General features: G+C 43.1%; 1 protein-coding gene across 1 annotated transcript in view; it reads left to right on the top strand.

Moving 5' to 3' along the window:
• UNC119 (unc-119 lipid binding chaperone) overlaps positions 1-22,752 on the top strand; it is a 125,053-nt gene that overhangs the window by 68,379 nt on the left and 33,922 nt on the right. Inside the window, exon 2 of the mRNA XM_077480433.1 lies at positions 22,180-22,293. Coding sequence (XP_077336559.1) covers positions 22,180-22,293 — 114 coding nt within the window. The remainder of the gene's footprint in view (positions 1-22,179; positions 22,294-22,752) is intronic.

Here is a 22,752-nt window from a genome sequence, read left to right on the forward strand (position 1 = left end):
GCTCACGTGACTGCACACCTCTCTCCTCCTCTCCTCCCAGCTGACGTCAGGGGAGTTCTCGGCCCCTCCCACTGTAACTGTTAGCCCAGCAGAGGAGAGAGGCGAGCCATCACGTGAGCGCTGGGAGGTGCTCTGAAATAAGGAAATCGGCATATTTTTTTATAAAACATGTGCAGTGCAGCACATGTCCTTATATAACACAGGGGATTGTATGATCATGATAGTGGCTTTACAACCACTTTAGGAAGATCTGTGTTCTGCTGTTCTGTTCTCCACCCACAGCTGTCTAAGCCCCTTATGCAGCTGAGAACAGAGTTTATGTGATCACTTATAGAAAAAGAAAACAAAAAGTATTTATATTTTTTTATATATACAGTGCCTTGAAAAAGTATTCACACCCCTTGAAACTTTCCACATGTCATGTTACAACCAAAAACTGGGATTTTATGTGATAGACCAACACAAAGTGGCACATAATTGTGAAGTGGAAGGAAAATTATGGTTTTCAATATTTTTTACAAATATCTGAAAAGTGTGGCCTGCATTTGTATTCAACACTTTGTAGAACCGCCTTTCCCTGCAATTGCAGCTACAAGTCTTTTTGAGTATGTCTCTACCAGCTTTGCACATCTAGAGTGCCATTTTTGCCCATTCTTTGCAAAATAGCTCAAGCTCTGTCAGATTAGATGGAGAGTGTCTGAACAGCAATTTTTAAGTCTTGCCACAGATTCTCAAGTGGAATTGGGTCTGGACCATTCTAACACATGCATATGCTTTGATCTAATTCCTTTCCATTGTAGCTCTGGCTGTATCTTTAGTATCATTGTTCTGCTGGAATTTGAACCTCCACCCAGTCTCAAATCTTTTGCAGATTCTAACAGGTTTTCTTCTAAGGTTGCCCTGTATTTGACTCTGTCCATCTCCCCATCAGCTTTGACCAGCTTCACTGTCCCTGCTGAAGAAAAGCATCCCCACAACATGATGCTGCCACCACCATGTTTTACAATGCGGACGGTGTGTTCGGGGTGATGTGCAGTGTTAGTTTTCCATCACACATACCGTTTTGCTTTTAGGCCAAAAACTTAGTTTGATCTCATCTGACCAGAGCACCTTCTTCCATATGTTTTCTGTGTCCCTCACATGGCTTCTTGCAAACTGCAAATGGGACTTATGGCTTTCTTTCAACCATGGCTTTCTGCTTGTCACTCTTCCATAAAGGCCATATTTGTGGATTGCACGACTAATAGTTGTCCTGTGGACAGACTCTTCCACCTGAGCTGTGGATCTCTGCAGCTCTTCCAGAGTTACTATGGGCCTCTTGGCTGCTTCTCTGATTAATGCTCTCCTTGCCCGGCCTGTTAGTTTAGGTGGACGGCCATGTCTTGGTAGGTTTGCAGTTGTGCCATACTCTTTCCATTTTTCGGATTATGGATTGAACGTTGCTCCGTAAGATGTTCAAAGCGTGGGATATTTTTTATAACCTAGCCCTGCTTTTAACTTCTCCACAACTTTATCCCTGACCTGTCTCATGTGTTCCTTGGCCTTCATGATGCTGTCTGTTCACTAAGGTTCTCTAACAAGCCTCTGAGGGCTTAACAGAACAACTGTATTTATGCTGAGATTAAATTACGTACACGACTCTATTTGCTAATCGGGTGACTTCTGAAGCCAATTGATTCCACTAGATTTTAGTTAGTGGTATCAGAGTAAAGCGGGCTGAATACAAATGCACGCCACACTTTTCAGATATTTATTTGTAAACAAAATTTGAAAAACATGTATCATTTTCCTTCCATTTCACAATTATGTGCCACTTTGTGCTGCTCTATCACATAAAAAAATCCCAATAAAATACACTTACGTTTTTGGTTGCAACATGACAATGTGGATAATTTCAAGGGGTGTGAATACTTTTTTAAGGCACTGTGTGTGCGTATGTATATATATATATGTATAATTTTAATGGTTTGTCTTTAAGTTCTATTTTAAAGTGAATGGGTTGTTTTACAAGGTGAGGACTAACATGTACTTAAACTGATCCAAAGTTGCCCTAGCAAAATGCTGCTGAGCAGAAAAATGTTGCCGAAGTTCCACTTGACTTTGAAAGTTCCATGTTAAGTTGGAAGATATGCAATTTTTTAGTAGGACAAAAGGAGAGTCCCCAGTTTAGGAGATTGATCCCTCCCTTGGTAAGTAACAAGCCAGAAAGAGTTATGGTCAGGCTTCTTGCTCTTCGGAGGTCTTGATCTTAGATTTTGCCTTATTGTGTTTTCAGTCACCCCTCCTGAATCTAAGTGTGTAGGGGCCTTGGCAGAAGATTGATGGACAGCAGTGTTTGTTGGTGTGGCGTCACTATTAGTGGACATGTTATCAGTGGGAAGGTCACTGTTTGAAGTGGTGAGTTACCACCCCTTGACTCCTGGAAGTGTTTGTGTTGGGAATTGAGCCCTGTTGACTTGGGGTTTTACCCTGCCCTCACTGTATGAATTTTTATACTTTTGTTCCATTTAATCCCATTTGTATATACTCGTGAATCTAATTCAGTGTGTTGCAGTTCAGTTGTTTGGGTAGTATCCCACATTTTTATTCCAGAGTGATAATCTCCTTTTTGAGTTATTTGTGTTGAACTTTAACCTCTTCAATGACAACAAGAACTAAGTTAAGTAATTCTGGATGGAAGCTTTAATCCACTTCCCATAGAAGTTCCTCTTCTGTTCCACAGTTGTTGGTTACAAAATTTAAAACCACGTGGAATCTTTTTGACATGAAAATACTCTTGATAATGTATATTGTATGTATAATTTATGTATGAATAGGTCTTCTGCGATAGCATTACCAAAGGCAGACACTGGGTTAGCAGCTAACCATTTACCATCTATGTTAAATGTATGCTTGCCAGTGTCCTCATCTATACATGCTTCAGTCGAGGGCAGAATCCAGAGAACAGCTGGACTGACGCAGCATCACTGCATCAAAAAAGTTGGATGAGGAGTGGTTAGAACTTCTATCCAGATTTATTGCTGGTGGTGGCTCCAATAAATGGAAATATTATCCCTGACTTTCTGTAAGCACACAAAGTGGGAGGAAATCTTCTGGCTAGCAACACAAATAGCAGCAAAAAGCTGATAGAAGTAAAAAAATTAATGGGCTGCCTTATGAGACTACCAACATGGACTATAGTGTGAAAAAGCCTTTAAAATGTTATTTCAAAGCAGGACCTTGAGTCCTCTTATACAAAGCAAAGTCTATGGATGACACTGTGCATCAAAAATGGAAGAAATACGGTATGTTAAGGGCTTGTTTTGAAAATCTATGAAGTTGTTTATTGATCAACTCCTAGTGGTGTCCAACTCCGGTGCACCCCACAAACTTGCATGCATTAAAGTGGTTGTAAACCCTTACAAACCACTTTGACCTACAGGTAAGCCTAGATTAAGGCTTACCTATAGGTCCAAGAAATATCTCCTAAACCTACACGGTTTAGGAGATATTTAGTAAAAGACAGTAACAGCTGTCTCTGGCGCATGCACCGTAGACAGCTGCACGCAGGCGCACTATCGCCGTTAGCAGCATGCTGCTGCTAACGGCGATATGCCGTTAGTGGCGGCTCCCGTGCGCATGCATGGGAGTGACGTCATCATTGCTCCGGCGCTGTGAGTGGCCGGAGCAGCGACACCCAGAAGAAGATGGATGCTCCGGACTACAGGGGACAGCGGTGACATCGCTGGCTTCTGTGTCAGGTAAGTGACACAATGGGCTACTCTGCGATGCATAGTAGCCCATTATGCTTTACCTTTTGACTTTTCACTAGAGATGCAGGCAGTTTTGGAGAACAATTTTTTTTTAATGTTACGTTTCCTGCATGCTTCTTTTCCTGCCAATGGGGTCCGTCTATTTACCATTATTATACCAGTAACATCAATACTGACAGCTTGACAGACATGGTACTAGTAAACATGTATGTCCTTTCCATATATACGTGTGTAGTGTTATGGCTTATGGCAAGTTTTGCAGAGATTAAAAAAGATTACTCTAGTACGTCACTGGAAAATGCAATGATGTGCAATTACCCAGAAATAGATTTCATCCTTCATAGTTTACAATAGCCAGAAAATAAAGCTCAATTGTTAATTAGTACAGTTTAAGGTTCTCTGGCATTAAGTAATGACCTATGTGTTATTTCATGACCTAAAGAGCACAGTACAATCATCCACAGAAACTGGTCAGACAATATATTGCATTGCTAGGGTTGATCTCATTTAATCAGGTATCTTCATTGCTATTTGTCCTGCTTTAAAGCTTATTTTTACATTTGCCATTTAAAAAAATGTATAGTCTAGGTGCTACTACACTGATCATGGTGGGTTGCTTGCTGTACACTTCCCTCATTCACAAAGCTTCTTACATCTTTTTCACAGAATGTGGGGCATTCTGTGATTGAAGGAGGGGAGATTGTGTCATTCATCCGCACCTCCTTCACTCACACACTGCTTTGCATTCTGTGAAAATAATGTAAGATATTGTGTTCTTAATGCTTGGCCTTTTTGTACATTAAAGTGGTTGTAACTGCACTTGGTGATTTTCTCACACTCCCCTATCTTCCTTAATGCAATTTCTACAGTGTTTCTGTTTTATTAATAAAATGCCATTCTATACTGTGTTTCCGAGTGCCCCGTGGTGCTAACGTGACCGGCTGCTGCTCCCTCTCCCGATCTGATAGGTAGAGTGGGAGTGGCTAAGAATCCCCTGCTGATGTCAGTCAGGAGGAGAGAGGTGGCCAGTCACGTGAGCGCTGAGCGGCAGTCAGAAATACAGTACAGAATGGCATTTTATTATTGAAACAGATACACTGGAGACATTGAATTAAGGAAGACAGGGGTTTGCCTGAAAATAACACTGTTATTTCAGCAGGAGGGAAGGGGCAGGCCCAGTGGGCACAGACAGAGTAGACAGGCAGGGAGGGGAGTGAGGAGAGGACAAAGGAGGACAGAGGAGAGGGTGGATGATGGAGGCATGTAAACTGACCTTCAGTGTCAGTGCTCAGCAGCCATGATGAACTGTAGTCAGTTTACAGAGGTGACAGCAGAACCTGGCAGTTTCAGCCTGGTATTTCAGGTGATAGGAGGGACCATATTGCACTGCACAAGCACTGTTTTGTTGTTCATACTTTAAAGGGACAGGATCTTTTTTTTTTTTTTTTTTTTTTTTTTTAGGGTAACAAACCCTTTAATGCATTCTCTGCATTAAGGTAAAAAAAAATCCCACTAGTTACATCGCCCCCTCACTTCCCTTTATACTTGCCTATCTCGATCCATCGCTGTGCCCATCTGCAGTGTCACTGGTCTCTCTCACTCACTGTGTCTCACTCTCACAGGTTCACAGACAGCCATTGGCTCCCACTGCTGTCAATCAAATCCTGCAAGGAGGGGGCAGGGCTGTACTTTGCTGAACATAATTGTATCCTACTCTAAATCTATTCACATAAACCTCTGCGTAGTACAAGTTGGTAAACTACCAGGAATAGTGAAGAAAGTCGTGTTTGGGATTGCCTTCCAAGCCTCAGTATTGGGCATTGAGGCTACCTATCCCAGGAGCCTTTGCAGAGGTTTGCTTAAAATTTAATTTGAAAAAGTACTAACAATACATATTTAACACACAACCATTAACCTCCTTTGTGTTGAACCATGTTACTCTTTGGTCTGTATTCTCATTGAAAAGTGAATTTGAAAAAAAAAAAAACCCTTATGCCGCATACACACGGTCGGAATTTCCGACAACAAATGTTCAATGTGAGCTTGTTGGAAAATCTGACCGTGTGTATGCTCCATCGGACATTTGCTGTCGGAATTTCTGCTAACAAATGTTTGAGAGCTGGTTCTCACATTTTCCAACAACAAACCAAGCAGAAGAGCCGCACTGGTTATTGAACTTAATTTTTCTCGGCTCGTCGTACATCTTGTACTTTACCGCGTTCTTGATGTTCACTTGTGTGACCGTGTGTATGCAAGACAAGTTTGACCCAACATCCGTCAGAAAAAAATCACGGTTTTGTTGTCGGAATGTCCGTCTGTATGCGGCATTAGGGTCTGTTCACACCAGATGCCATGAGGTTTTTTTCTGCATCAAAAACACATAGACAATAGAATATATGGTCTCCAATGTTCTAGTTCACACCAGTGCTGTTAGTTCCGTTATGTTCCAGTGCAGAAAAATGTAGAACATGCTGTATTTTTTTCTGTACAGAATTGTACTGGAACACTGCAAAAAACACATTAATAACACGTTACAGAAAAACAACCCCAGGAAACCTCGGGGAAAAAGAGGGGGAAATGCGCATCAAAAACGCACCGGAACACAGCAAAAATTCATCGCGTTTCTGTAGTGTGAACCAGCCCTTAACATAGCCCCTTCCATAGCCAGCAATATATCCAAGCAATTAGTTCCAGTTATAAAGGTCTGAGGGCCCCTTTCTTAAGAAGGGTTCCCTTTAAGGGCCCTATTTGACTGTAATTGAATGGATACTGTATATTGCTTGATGATTTGTATCTTTCCTTTTTTTGTTTTTTCTAATGAAATTAAATACATTTCCAATAATAGGGAAATTTGTAAACTTTTCTCGGAGAGGGGTGGCAAATTCTACTGTCACTTTCAGCACCCCATTTATTATCAAATTATTTGTACGGTTGTGCTATGTTAAACTCTGGAGCTCCATACAAATTGGATGGTATTAAAGATTTGGAGGATAAACATGACAACCAGGTAACTAGCAGTAACTACCGTGTTTCCCCGAAAGTAAGACAGTGTCTTATTTTCTTTTTATCCCCAAAAGCCCCACTATGTCTTACTTTCGGGGTATGTCTTATATTGGAAAAAAATTGAATTTTTTGTTTTAACCATAAAATTAACATTTATTAACAACCTGAACAGTATTGTATTCACCACAAAACAGTTTTATAAAAGGAAGTGCCAAGAATGTCTTGTTACAACATTGCATAACATGTAAAACAATGAAAAATGGTAAGAACGAACAGTGGAATACTGGAAGATAAAACAGATTTATTCCATGACAACCATGTCATCATCCTCAGGAATATCATCATAAACATCCACACTCTTAGGTTCCTGTGGATTTTCTTGGGACTCTCGGGACGACATTTCTTGCCGAATCATTGGCCCATATTTCTCATGGGTAGCAACGGCACTGTCCTGAAATGAGCAGGCTTTGTCCAGGTAGCCAGCTCGCAGTGCATTTGCAACGCAGGTGTTAGTGATCTTGTTCCAAGAATTCTTCACCCAGTTAACAATCTCTGGCAGTCTGGGCTTCACAAAGTTCCCACGTACATTTCTCTCCATTCGGTTTTCAATGTAGTCATTGATTTCCACACGCAGATAGTCCTTGAACGGCTTGTTAATGGCGATATCGAGAGTCTGAAGATAAGCCGTCATCCCTGCAGGAATCATGATTTGGTCGATTCTCCGCTCATGAAGGAAGTTTTTCATGGTTTTGGCGCGGTGTGTGCTGGCTGCATCCCAGATCAGCATCCCTCTTTTGTTCCCGCGCATTACAAGCGGCAGCATTAAATCAAGCCACTTTCTTATAACATCTTGTGTGGCCCAGGCTTTTTCAGTTTCCAGCACATAAATGCCAGAAACCCGCTCAATCTTCTCCTTCTTGCCCTTTGCAATGAGTAGCGGTGTTGCTTTAGTGCCATCCAGACGAATCGTCAAAATGCAGGTGACACGTGCACTTTCATAAGCGGTGGAGGGAACGTACACTGAGGAGGCACCTCGTTGATCAATGGTGGTTTGAGCTGCTTGGCCCATGAACACGGCAGTTTCATCCATGGCGATCATGTTGCAAAGACTGTATTTAGAGAAGTCAATGTCATCCACAAACTTCTTGTAGGCTAATGCACGTTTAACAATCTCAGCATCTTCCAACCTAAAGAGGGTTGTGGATCTTCTCAAAGACAGGTCATTGCGTTCAAGAAAGTTATCCACCCAGTGCTGTGATGCCTTGAATTGTTCAGGGGAAATGTCAAACTGTGGCGACACTGCAAGGGCATATTCCTGAATCTGAGCCCTGGTCACCACCAATGTCTTTGCTCTCCTGTGCCTAGAGGCGATTCAGTTCGCAATGTGCGCTATATAAGTTCTTTCATTCATTCATTCATTCCTGTCTGCAACCCACTCAGAGACCAGGCTTTCCAGCTCTGTATACATTGGTTGCCGACCACATCCAATCTTGCGCTTTTTAGCCATTCCGCTCTCCACTTTTTCACTCAGGTTAGTGTATTCTGCACGCCATTTTTGGACCAGTCGGTGATCCAACATTTTCTCCTTGCAGAACTGCACTACATTTTTGCCCCAAGATTCTTCGACAATCGCTTTTTTATACTCCACGGTGTAACTCTTCCTTTTACCACTGGAACCGGAAGCGCTCATGTCTAGGGGCTAAAATATAGCATACGGTATAAGCACTGCTTGTGGTTCCGTATCACAGTCTCCCATAGGGTTACAGCCCCATACAGTATACAGTATAAGGCTACTCTGCACTATAGAGGGCCACAGGTCCCAGCATGCAAGGCTGCACTGCACTATAGAAGGGGACTACAAGTCCCAGTATGCAAGGCTGCACTGCATTACAGAGGAGGACTAAAAGTCCCAGCATGCACTGTACTACTGAGGAGGACCACACCTCCCAGCATGTAAGGCTGCACTGCACTACAGAAGAGGACTACAAGTCCCAGCATGCAGAGCTGCACTGCGCTACAGAAGAGGACTACAAGTCCCAGCAAGCAAGGCTGCACTGCATTACAGAGGACTACAAGTCCCAGCATGCAAGGCTGCACTGTACTACAGAGGAGGCCTACAAGTCCCAGCATGCAAGGCTGCACTATGGAGGACTACAAGTCCAAGCATACAAAGCTGCTATGCTCAGCAGAGGAGAACTGTAAGCCCACACAGCCCGGTATGTTGGGACTTGTAGTCCTCCTCAGCTGCATCTTGCGGTTACATAATAAGAGCTGCAGAGAATCTCTTCACACCCCCCCTCCCCCTCCCCCTCCTTGGTCTCTCTCTGTATGACCAGCACTGACCTGTACCGGGAGGACACAGAGCCAGTGACACCTGTCGGCAGTGATCCGGGACCTGGCGCAATAATCCCCTTCTCTGTGGTTGCGTCGCGCCGTTCTGATCAGTCTCGGGCAGCGGCTGTCACTCACAGCCGAGCAGAGTGAAGCCACCTCCCCCTCCTCTTGTATGGCTACACAGTGCTGTGTATGGAGGAGGAGGAGGGGGAGGCGGCTTCAGTGAAGCCGCCTCCCCCTCCTTCTCCTTCATGGACAGCACTGTGTAGCCATACAAGAGGCGGCTTCACTCTGCTCGGGTGTGAGTGACAGCCGCTGCCCGAGACTGATCAGAACGGCGCTGTCTCTTCAGTCGGAGGGGGAGGGCGCTGGCCTGGCACCCCCCCAGGGTGTGGCACCCGGTGCGGCCCGCACCCCCCGCCCCACTCTTAGTACGTCACTGGAGGCGGCAATACCCCCGTGTTTCCCCGAAAGTAAGACATATGTCTTACTTTCGGGGTACGGCTTATATTAGCCGACCCCTCTGAAACTCCCGATACGTCTTACAATCGGGGGTGTCTTACTATCGGGGAAACACGGTAGTAGAGGTCAGTAAGGGCAGATTAAACATTTATATTGCTGCACGTTTCCAATAAAGCTCTAATTCTGGCTAACCAGCTTTTATAAGGTTGAGATTTGGATAAATAACCTTCTTCTGTGATATTAATTTCCTTAATAGCATTAGCAGTAAAGTTGGCCTGAACACCCCCCTGTTCTGGGTTCTAACCCAAACAGTGCCATTGAAGTCTATGGGCACCTAACAGGAAAAATCAAAGGTGCCCATTGTCAAGGCTTATATGCAAGCAATTTGCCATAAAAGGGGTATGGAGGTCTAGGTACTTCCCTGGGGGCCATGTATCAATGCAAAAAAAATCTTAAAAATAATATTTTTTATCAGGAGCAGTGTTTCAATGATGCTTAAAGTGTGACAAAAAAAAACGAATTCCTTAAAATATAGTGCTGGGGGGGGGGGTCCTCTTGGTCTGCCCGTAAAGTGGCGCATCTGTAGCATATACAGCACATGCTGCAGCAAAAATGTAATTTCTAAAGAGTAAAACAAGTCAATTCCCATATTAAAATTACTAATGGTTGCAATTTTAAAGGATATGGATCTTAAGGGGTACCCCACGCCAAAATTAAATTAAAAAGGAAAAACGGGTGTGGGGTCCCCCCCCCCCAAATCCATATCAGACCCTTATCTCGGCATGCAGCCTGGCAGGTCAGGAAAGGGGGGGCCTCATCCCCACAGATGTGGCTGGTGGTTGTGCCGGTCTGCAGGCGGGGGGGCTTTCCAGATTCAATGTGAATGAGTTTCGGGTATAAAGTACCCCTACCGATTCACCAAGAGTGTCAAAAAGTAATAAAAACACACACAGTTTTTGACAATTCCTTTATTAAAATGTAAAAAATAGTGTCCCCTGATGTAAATCCATTGTCAATCATGCCTCACCCAAAAAATAAATAATGCTCCTGCCGACATGAAGGTTGGCTGCCTACTGCAGGTTCCACCGTTTGACATTTCTTATATAGGTTAGGGGCGGACCACTTGGCTTTGTCACCTGGTGGTACTACCCCTTCTGACATCATGGACTGGTACATGCTAGGTCAGCAACATCACAAGAGGGCGGTGCCACCAGGGGACATAGCCAGGTGACCCCTGCCCCTTACCTATATAAGAACTGTCAGACGGCAGAACCTGCAGTAGGCAGCCGGCCTTCATGTCGGCAGGAGCGCTTTTTTACATTTTTCTGTTGCGGTGGGCAGCGTGATTGACTATGGATATACATGGGGGGGGGGGGGGACACTATTTTTGACAATTCCTTGTTAAAGGGGGCTTCCAGATTCCGATAAGCCCCCCCACCTGCAGACCCCCACAACCACCAGCCATGGTTGGGGGGATGAGACCCTGGTCCCCATCAACATGGGACAAGATGCTTTGCCCTCACAAGGTGCTTTGGGGTGGGGGGCTGCCCCAAAGCACCACCCCCTGTGTTGAGGGCATGTGGCCTAGTATGTTTCGGGGGGGTGGTGCTCCCTCGTCCCCCCTCTTTCCTGACCTACCGGGCTGCGTGCCCAAATAAGGGTTTTGGGGGGTGGTGGGGCACACTTTTTTTTTTTTCAGCGGGGAAGCTCATTGACAGCTAATGACTCATCGGTTGTTGAGGACACAAAGGATGGCTTCCTGGGCCACTCTCCTTAACTACCAGCTTATACTGTGCCATGAGTGGGCAAAGCTTTGCCCAATCAGGGTGCAAAATTTGGGTGTTTGACGAACGCCCCGAACAGCCAATGTTTGGCCCAAACTCATGCTCTGGCCGAACCGTTCACCCAACACTAATTAGCAACAGTGATAGATTTTAGAAGTAGGTGCAGTTTTCCTTTTTATATAGCTATTTAAATAGGATAATTGGTACCAAATTGTGTGTGTTCAATATGGAATTTTTGCTTTTTGTGATGCAAAAGAAAAAATTTGTATGCTTTTACGTAAACACATCTGATGAGTATGGCGTATGCCACTCTCAGTGGAACAGTGCTTTAAACAGACGGGAGTTTACCTCCCAGTAGCCTTGTCTGTACCACCGACGATTCCATAAAAATAGTACATTGTCAGGGGATATGATGTAAAACGTTTTATTTAGCCCTGTCTTCTGAGATTTGCTGAGGTTGTACTTGGAAAGTATTGCTCTATACCCACTGCAGTTCCTCGCAGATTCATGAGGCACCTCACGGAAATACAGATAGTGAATTCTTGCCTGTAATCTTCCTTTCTTTGAGTCGCAAGGTATAATGTGTGATATGTCTGCAGTTCCCCCTCCTGGATAGGATGATAGACAAGCATACATTAAAGGGAAACTGTACAGTACAGTTCTGTGAATACAGTGTGTGTGTAAACGGATGTGTATACACACACCCTATAATGTTACATCTTCTATGATGGGGATCCTTTTCAGCTTGGCACAAAATCTATATCACCTGCCCCTGGGCAAGTAGCATCTCTGTATAAAATGCAAAGTGAAGTAAACAGGGTTACTAATCGGGTGCTTCAATGTATATGAGGGTAAATTACTCTTAATAAAATTAGCAGAAATTAGCAAACATTTAGCGGCCACTATATTATATAATACATCATAATCTATAAGCCATAAAGCATTTCAACAAAACATCACTCAATACTCTGTCACCACTCAGAAAGATTTTAGTCTGCAGTGATTCCCGGGAGGAGATCGAAACAGTAGACTAGTGCAGCAAGCCGTGTAGTCACGCCTAGACGCGTTTCGTCATTCCGCCTTTATCAATAGGCGTGGGTACACGGCATGGACTTGCAACTTCATAGACTGTTGTCTGTTAGGTCTTAACCCCTTCTAATGCTCAGAGGTGTATCTTCAGAGGCACTCAGCGCCGACATCTCCAGGTTCATTGCATAATGTATGGGGTCAGCGGCATCGGATATCTCAACAATCACATCAAAGGGTCAGTCACCGCTGGCAAACCTAAAGGCCCAGAGCATTCACTGTGCATTTGCCATACATATGCAAAACTCATACTTAATATAATACTAAAACATGGTACATAGTAAAATTCCTAAATGTAATTCATGCTTATTATACAATAATTGTTCTCATTTACTGGATTCTACAAATAATCCAAGAAGGCCCATATGTCATGGTAATAACATAAATCTACATGACGTCTATAATGTCACTCATTTCACCCAGGTTTCCCTGGTAGAGGATTAATGATGATGGTCTATTAAATCATCCCATTGATACCACTCAAGTTATATATACAGACATTCTTTCTCTGTATATATAATTTGAGCAGTATCAATTGGATGATTTAATAGACCATCATCATTAATCCTCTACCAGGGAAAACTGGGTGAAATGAGTGATGTCAGATTCATCTTTGCTCACTGTGCAGGGACGGACCTGTCTGCTCTCTATGGAGAGATCGGATGAAAACTGACAGCCTGCCCGTTTTCATCCGATCCATTGGACGGATGGTGAACGTATCACCATCTGTCTGTTTTTAGCGGATCTTGTCAGATCGGGTGGCAGGTGGGTGTCAGAGGACACATCTCCGCTGACATTCGCATTCCCATAGAAGTCAATGGGTGGCCCGCATGTTGTCGAAAGTTCTGATAAACATTTGCATTCACTCTGCCATGTAGCTGTATAAGAGGCCCAACTCCTGCTGCAGAAAAGATCCCCCAAACCATGACGCTTCCCCCTCCACCTTTCACTGACTTCTTTACACACTTTGGGTTCTGTCTTTCCCCAGTTTGACGACAAACATAACGTTTCCCATCGGACCCAGATAAATTAAACTTGCTTTCATCACTAAAGTGAACTTTGGACCAGTTCTCCTCTGTCCACGCAACAAGCTCTTCAGCAAAGATTAGTCTAGCCTTTTGATCCTTTCTGCTAATGAGAGTTTTGGTAATGGCTTTCAGTCCAAATTCTCATAAACGGCGAGACACTATGACAAGAGTGATCCTTACTCTATTCAGCGCTGAACTGGCGAGCAATCGCAGCTGCAGTGTTGAACTGAGTGCCCATTGAGATTCTATGCATTATCCTGCAATATTCTAGAAATCACAGATTTGGAACGTCAAACATCTCTTGTTATGGCTGAAAAGGTCATCTCTTTGGCCTTCATCTGGACAACCTGCCGCCGGAGGGTTTCAGTCACTTTAGAATGGCTCACCATCTTGCAAAGTCAGTGAAAACTGGAAAGTTAGGCTGCCAGTTAAATGGGGCTTGTCAGATAATTAAAGAACTCGGCACAAGGTGCCAGATTAACACCAATAACTGGGTGGTATATGAATTTTGATCAATGTTCTTTTTCAAATCTCATTGAAGTTTTTTTTATTCTGTGCTTCAAAATATATTTAACTCATGAAATATGCTTAAGAAGACTTACTCCTGTTTAGATAATTTCAAATAGGACTAAGCAGTGACCTTGAAATTGTAGGTTGTTCACTAATTTTGATCTCTAATGTATATTGTACATTCATATCAGTCCCTGCCCTCAAGGAATTTACAATCTAAGGTCCCTAACTCATTCATACATACACATACTATGGCCATTTTTTAGACCAGATCCAATTAACATACCAGCATGTCTTTGGAGTGTGGGAGGAAACCGGAGTACCTGGAGAAAACCCACACAAGGAGAGCATGCAAACTCCAGACAGGTAGTGTCATGGTTGTGATTCGAACCAATGACCCTAGTGCTGCTAGATGGAAGTGCTAACCACTTGGGCACTGTACTGCCCATTGCCTCTTTGCTTCACTGTATGTAGCTCCTCATTGCCTTCATAGCCCAATTTGGCTCATTAGTTCTGGTGACTCGGGCCTCTCTTCTTGAATGATTATGATCGTAGTATGTACAGTTTATTACTGTGCAACTATTTTGGTACCTGTATTTCTATACCTGATGATAAAAAAATCTGTAAAAACTATACAAGTGTGACATACTCTCTCCCCAAAAGCATTATTGTATACAGTTGGGAGCCACTGAGGCAAACATATGGGGGTGATTGAAAAATACTGGGCCATAGTGGAAACATGAGTGGGATCTATGCCATGCCATCTCCTGCAAGGGTAATGTGTTTATTTTTTCTCTACTTCAATTTTAAAGTGTTACTAAACCATAAAATCAGTCTGTGTATATGAAGTAAACCATGCTTGTTATACTCACTGTGGAAACTGAGGGGTTAATCCTCTGCATTGTGTAAAAAGGCTGTTTGATCTTGTCTTCTCTGATCATCTCCTTCTTTCACTGTCCTCAATATATTTCCTGATATTTACAGAGCATTGGGGGATGGGCTGCACAGGCTTAGTTTGGTGTGTATTTCTAGAGTTTTTTTTTCTTGGGAGAGTGCATGTGATTAGCACAGGGCCAATCAGAACTGTCCAGACAGAGGGTCAGGGGTCCTGCAACCAGCCTCATGGAAGAATCCTAGGAGAATGAAAACTCCTCCTACACGCTTTAACTAGACACTGATAAGTCACAAGACTGCTATATACTGCTGCCGAAAAAAGGTATTTAGCAGTTTATATTTACTATGATTGCATTTCCATGTTCTGTGTACTGTGGGAGACCAGATATAGTGAATGCAGGGTCCTCGGTTTAGTAACTTTTTAACTCTAGAATTCATGCGGGAACGTGTTATTACTACTGAACTTTAGAAAAATAAATAAAAGGTCTCCTTCCTCCCCAAACTCTACGCCCTTGTACACATGGTTGGACATTCCGACAACCAAATCCGAAACTGGTGTTGCATACATCTTGTATGTCGGAAAATTTTAAATCCAGCTCTCAAACTTTGTTGGTCAGACATTCTGACGGAAAAAGTCAGATGGAGCCCACACATGGTCGGATTATCCGACAACACGGTCCGATCGGACATTTTGCATCGGAATTTCCGACCCCGTGTACAAGGGCTACTACAGTAATTGTTGTACAACGAGCAAACGGGCCGAATTTTCGCTTCATGTATGGCCGGCTTTACCTTGGAGAATATTGAGAAGTCCTATGGTGCATACACTGAACAACAAGAAAAGCAATCTGCACCATTTGATGTATAGATTTTTTACTAGTACATATTTTTAAGGACAATATAGAATATATATAGAATAAACAGCATTTCAGTGGAAGAATTGGATATCATCCCCACTGGGTATTTAATGCTTGTTGTGGCTTAGGATGACATGACCTACACCCATTAGGATGACTGCTTCCCTCATTAGTAAAGCTTTATGGTGTATGATCGGCAATCCTACTCAGCAAGTCAAGAAACATACTCTCGTAAAACACAAATGGAGTGCATTATTTATAGACTATGCAGATGAAAGGAGTGATTTGTATTTGATAAGTGACTTAAAAACTGGCCAGCTACAAAATGACTTAAAGGAAACTTGTACTTAGTGAATTACGAACGTTACCATTGCTGACTGCCTTCTGAAAATTCTAGTTGCCTGGCTGTATATGGCTTCAATATGTTTGTGGGAAAAGAAGAAACGGCTGCACACCGGCAATATCAATCCAACGTAGACTTATTTGAACAAACTGGTACTCATGACTGCCAACCAAGACCAGAACGGAGAGGGCACACGTTTCACACTGCAATAGTGCTTTGTCAACTTCTTTGAAAAAGCACTATTGCAGTGTGAAACGTGTCACCTCTCCGTTGTTCTTGTCTTGGTTGGCAGACATGAGTACCAGTTTGTTCAAATAAGTCTACGTTGGATTGATATTGCCACTGTGCAGCCGTTTCTTCATTTCCTATTACTTTCAGTGGCGAGCCGTGGCTTGTACCCACATATCTATCCGGATCTATTTCATTGGGATCACCTGGAGCGGCATTACCTTGTTGGATTTTCAATATGTTTGTCTCAAGTTACTCCAACTTAGAAAAAGATTCCTGTACTACTTTTGGGGCGACTTCAGGCAACTTGCATTGCATTGACTTGCATTGACTGAGGCAGTCATGCTGCAAGTTGTGCTGCCCCTGAGTGAACCGGGGCAACTGAGTTGTCACATGAAATGATAGAATAAATAATTCTAGACCTAGAGCTCCTCTATTAGGCCCCTTTCACACATGCGGACCGTATGTCCGCATTTCATCCATCCATTTGTGGATGAAATATGGACATACATGCATTCCTATGGGATAGCGAGTGTCTGCGGATGAACATCCGCTGACCCCCGATATCGTCCGTCTCTGCTATGGTCCGATTCTGCAGACGGAGGAAAATACTATTTTTCTATCCGTGTGCAGAGCGGATCAGATGAACACGGACAGGCGGTCTGTGTTCATCTGATCCCCCATAGGGGAGAGCGGAGATCTGACAGCGCGGTCCCGACACAGTGTGCAGGGACCACCCTGTCATCCACCGGCTCAGTGGGGATAAACGGAGTGATCCCCTCTGAGCAAGCGGATCATCACTGGGCGGATCATTATGGATCCGTCCCGTGTGAAAGCGGCCTAACTCAAAACATGTAACCAGTGAAAATTTTTAAATCGTCACCTATGGGGATTTTTAAGTACCAAAGTTTGGTGCCATTCCACGAGCGTGTGCAATTTTCAAGCGTGACATGTTGGGTATCGATTTCATCTTTCACATTTTGCAAAACAATTGGGCTTTTTTTTAAAGCATGAAACAGTTTTTTCCCCCAAAAAAACATGTTCGAAAAATTGCTGCGCAAATACCATGTGAGGTAAAAAGTTGCAACAACCGCCATTGTATTCTCTAGGGTCTTTGCTAAAAAAATCCCCACAATATTTGTAATTTGTAATTTTCTAGCAAAAAAATTATGAATTTTACGTGTAGGAGAGAAATGTCAGAATTGGCCTGGGTGCCAAGTGGTTAAGCATCATATAGCGATATGATGTGACTAAATCCCCATATTTTTTGAAAATGTTTAGATGTTTTGAATGGCCTTGCAGGAGGTAAATGTCTTTTTTGCATGTGTCCGCTGTAATCGTTTGTTCCATGTTGAAATCCTTTAGTACATATTGTAGAATGAAACCTTGTTATAACTTGGTGTATAGCTTGATTACGATTTTCCAGCATGGTGTGACATTACAAACTGCTGTAACTGCTGCACAATGTGCCCTCACTATGCTTTCTTTCACCGTGGTGATAATGACACGCAGAGGGATTAATCTCGTGTGTCTCTGCCTTCCTGTCTTATTTCCATGTGGAATGACTGATGGCTGTAACCGTACCTGCCAGTGAAATCCATAGCCAGCTCTAGCGGTGAGCTAGGTAGGATGGAGCCAAGCTACCTGTGTTTATGGAAGACGAGCTGACAGACCATTATGGAACCGTGGCAACTCTTAATCTGTTTCTATTTCAGGAATGCCGACTTAATGAGGTTGCAAAGCGGCTTAAGAGTTGTATGGTTTTAGTCAATCAGCATTTACAAATAATGCACTGTGCAGCCAGCTGTAATATTTGTGACACTTATTAATGCAAACTGCTGCTATTGTCGGTTTAAAGAACATTTAGGAGCAACAAGGAAATCTGTGAACTGCTATCTAGAAACATAGTGACTGTGCAAAAATCTATAAAAAACCTTTGTTTACTTTTTTATCTGTATTTATGGATCGTTATACTCTATATAATTCTTCCCTTTAAGATGGAGCTTGAAAATAGGACCGTAGTCTCTTGCCAGCCATTCTGGTCTGCATGCTTGGCTGTGTTTAACCAGTTTCACACTTTGTTGCAAATTGAGCATCATGTTGTATAGCTCTACAGAGCAGAATTTGTTTTCAGAATAAATAGTGGTGTCTTGCGGTGTGCTGTTCTGCCAAACATGCATATATGATTTTTGGTCCATTGTGGTGCATTAGCGGCTGCCTTTATGCAGCGCATGCGAATGCATGACACAATGCACGTTAATGCATCACATCGGGTCAGTCGCTATGAATGATTTCTAACCGTTCATTTTCTATAAACAGCAGCCTAGGTATTAAAGTCTGACGCCCGACAGCTCAATGTAGTGAAGGGCCCTTGCTCCCTCTGCGGAATCAGTGGTCTGTCTGCAGAGGTCGGACATGCCCCCCTGCTCAGTCAGAGCTAGCGTTGTTCAATCAGAGAATATATTTTTTGCTATTGCACAGATATAGGCCTGACTCAGTACCAGCTAATAGACTGCTCCTGTAGCTGAGAGCTGCGTAAAAAACAAAAACAAAAAAAAACCATGAAAGTGGAACTGTAAGCAAAACGTTTTTTAATTTGGAATAGCATTAGGCCCCTTTCACACTGGGGCGGGAGCAGTGTCGGTGGTAAAACGGCCGAAAAAGGGTTAAAAGCGCAGCTGCAGCAGCACTTTGCCGGCGGTATAGCTGGGCTGCCCCATTGATTTCAATGGGCAGGAGCGGTGTATACACCACTCCTTCACCGCTCCAAAGATGCTGCTTGCAGAAGTTTTTTTTTTTAATGTCCTGCAAGCGCACCGCTGGAGACACAGCAGCGGCTGTTTCAGGGCACTTTGCATGTGCTATTTTTAGTGCTGCAGCACCTGCAGTGAGAAAGGGGTCTAAGGGAGGCTTATAACCCCTGTCAGATTTTGTTTCTTCTCCTGTGTCCCATTGTGGAGATTTCCCTTCACTTTCTGTCCCGTAGCAAAACAGGAAGTGAGAGGAAATCCCTGCAAATAAAGGGAATTCATTGGGGACCACCAGAACTAGTGTCCCCATTGGAAGATTTCCTCTCTATTATCTTTCTGGGACCAACCCAAAATTTGGGATTTTCTTTTAGTTTCACATTCATTGAGAACGGTAAACAGGACAAATGGAAAGGGGGAATCTCCCTAATGGGGGCACAGACAGCAATAAAAACTGGCAGGGGTCCTAATCTCTCTCCACTCTATCCAAAACTAAAGAAAAGGTTTTGCCTTTAATTATATTTCAAATGTTCTGACACAGAAAATAATTGAGTTTAAGATTTCTGAAAGTTAGGTCCATACTCATATGACAGTACTTGGGCCTAGTGGTTGACTGCTTATTCACTGATTATTACTAGACATGTGCGATTCGTTTCGTACGAATCTCAAATTCGTACGAATTTCCCAAAGTTCGTACGTTCGGGAGGATCCGAAATATGAATTGCCGTGCGTCCGAATTCTGTACGGAATACGAACTTTTATTTACGAATTTCAGATTTTGGATCAGTTGTCATTGAATTGACGACGACTCAGTCATTATGCTTATTATGAGGGGCTCCCACCATCCCTGTGCTATGCTGACTTCCTCCTGGGGCTGTACCTCTGCTGTGCTCAGTATGAGGGGTTTCCACCATTCCTGTGCTGTACTGACATACTGACCACAGCAGAGGTACAGCCCCAGGAGGAAGTCAGCACAGCACAGGGATGGTGGGAGCCCCTCATAATATGCACAGCAGAGGTACAGCCCCAGCCCCATGATGAAGGAAGTTCAGTAGCCAATAGCTTCCCTTGTGTTGTATTTGGTTCGTTGGACCAGCATACAGAAAAACGGTTTTCTTCGATAGGAATTGATTCCGTTGGACAGATTAGAAACATGTTCTATTTCTAGGTCCGTCTGATTTTTTTTTTTTTTACGAAAAATGACCAAATTAGCCCACACACAGACGGAATCAGTCCAGACAATTCCAACTGCCTAAAGGCCCGTACACACGGTCGGACTTTTTGACAACAAACATGCAAATTAGCTGTTTTGGAGCAACATCCGACTGTGTGTACGCTCCATCGGACAAACTTTTTCTGTTTTCATCGGACTTTTGTTGGCTCTGCGAACGGACAAACTTTCTGGCAACAAAAGTCCGATGGAGCAAAGTCCTACCGTGTGTACGCAAAAGCATCGGACTTTTGTACAAGGTACAAACACGCATGCTCAGAACCATTGCAAACGATCAGACTACAATACAGAAGTTGACCAAAGGTGGCGCTGGAGTCATTGAACGTCCTCTTTTGAAGCGGCGTCAGTACGTTGTGACGTCATTACGTTCGTGTTTGTTGTCAAAAAGTCCGACCGTGTGTATGCAATACAAACTTGTGGACAACACACTTTGTACAAAAGTCCACGGAAAAGTTTGTACAAGTCCGACCGTGTGTATGGGGCTTTAGTCTGCCGGAAAGTTCAGTCGTGTGTACATAAGTTTTCCTCTTTGAGGTTTTCAAATTCATCTGCATGAGTCTGGGTGTTCAAGTTCATCAACTCGCTTTTCAAGATTTGCAGTGCTGATTTCCATAATTAGACTGTTTGTTATATGATCTGAGGGATGTTTAAGGGCTTTGAGAAGCATTTTTTTCAAATTGCCTCAGAACAGGGGAATGACCCAGAGTCTGTAAAAGATGTCATTTGTGAAGTTTGTATATCTGAATCTGAGTTATAGTCCCCCTGTGTTGCTACAAACACCTTGGAACGCTAAGAGGATTTCACTGAGTGTGAGGTAATGGGGGAGGGGATGAAGCTAGTACCATTCTGACTGAAACCTGAGGCAGCGCTGCTTTGTTGTTTTTTGGCTTCATTTTCAGCGAGAACTCCCAAGAACCATTACATTAAGTGGCAGGGGTTATTAGGCCAAGCAACATTTACCAGGTGAAGCTGAGCCGGGACATGGAAACATCCTTTCAGGAGCAGAGCTCTGAGCTGGCATGTCTGCTCAGTTGGGCTCCGCCTATGTGCCTCCTAGTTTGTTTGTTTTTTTTCTCAACCCAGTGGCCTGATGGAAAAAAACTGACAGCTCGGGAGGAGCCGCTGTACTAACTATGTTAGTACAGCAATCTCCCCGGCTGAGCTATTGGATTCTGATAGGGGAACATCCCCTCTCCAGAACACACCAATCAGTGCTCGGTCTCAGCCATTTCCAGTCATGCACCTTTAACAAAATCTGGCTTCTGTTGAACCGCCTGCCACGCACACGGAGCGAATGTCAGCTAGTTTCTATGGAACTGGTCGATGCCTCCCGATATTCAGCCAGTGTGTACGGCCCTTTACTCCTAAAGCTGATTTTGCCATCCAGATTATGAAATGGGATTGGTAACTAAGGTCAACACTGTATAGTAATGAGCACTTGTACATGTATAATGAATTCACTGGAGTATTTTAAGAGTTAAAGAGGTTGTTGGGCTTAAAACACTGAGAATGAAGTTTTAGTAAATGGTGCAGGATTGTGCTGCACGCCTTTCAAAACCATCCAACATCCTTTGTTTTTCTAATTTATATTCTGAAGAATGCAGCAAGAGCATTGGGAATAGCCAAAAGTAGATAGGAACAGATCCACAACTATGGAGGAAACCTCTTGCTGCACTAGTCCCCTATAGATATTAGATTTTGGGGACAGCTCGGCCTCACAGATTATATCTGACTTTAATTAAAATTGAAATTTTGGATAAATTGACCCAAGCAATAGTCAGAACAGCAGGACATGTGCAGTGCATGACCAACCTAAGGTGATGAACATTGTTAACGTTTTAGTTTGTAGACCTCTTTTTCAATCTGTTCTTGGAGTAAGGATTTATTCCTGAAATCTAACCATCCATTTGCTCTTTTCAGATTATTTATGCACCCCAGAAGAAAATGTTTACAAGATAGACTTCACAAGATTTAAAATCCGAGACATGGAGTCAGGAACAGTTCTATTTGAAATCACAAAGCCACCAGCATCCGGTGAGGTTACTTTATTAACTACTTGAGTACTATTCTGTTTTACCCCTTCATTACCAAGCTGTTATACAGTTTCCAGTGCCACGATACTTTGATAATTAATTAATTAGTCATGGGACACTGTACCCAAATTTTATGCATTTTTTTTTTTTAAAGGCAGATGCTAATTTCTTCAAAAAAAAGGAAACTTTTTTTTTTTTTTTTATATATATATATATATATTTTTTATTAAACAAAAAATGCCATGACCGTGCAAACACCCCCAAAATGACTCCTTTTTTGAAAAGTAGACACATCAAAGTGGTTATATTTTTTGTCACAAGAAACATGCTAGTAATGGTGCACTAGATATAGAGGAAGGGGGGAAGCAGATGAAGGGGTTAATGTGCAGCATACGGGAAGCAAAGGTTTAACATAGACATAGAGAGAAACTATGCAGATTGGATGTATAGGAGAGGAGGA

This window comes from Lithobates pipiens, unplaced genomic scaffold (genome assembly GCF_037356315.1).
Source record: "Lithobates pipiens isolate NorthernLeopardFrog02 unplaced genomic scaffold, aLitPip1_a1.2 Scaffold_16, whole genome shotgun sequence".
NCBI classification, from domain to species: domain Eukaryota; kingdom Metazoa; phylum Chordata; class Amphibia; order Anura; family Ranidae; genus Lithobates; species Lithobates pipiens.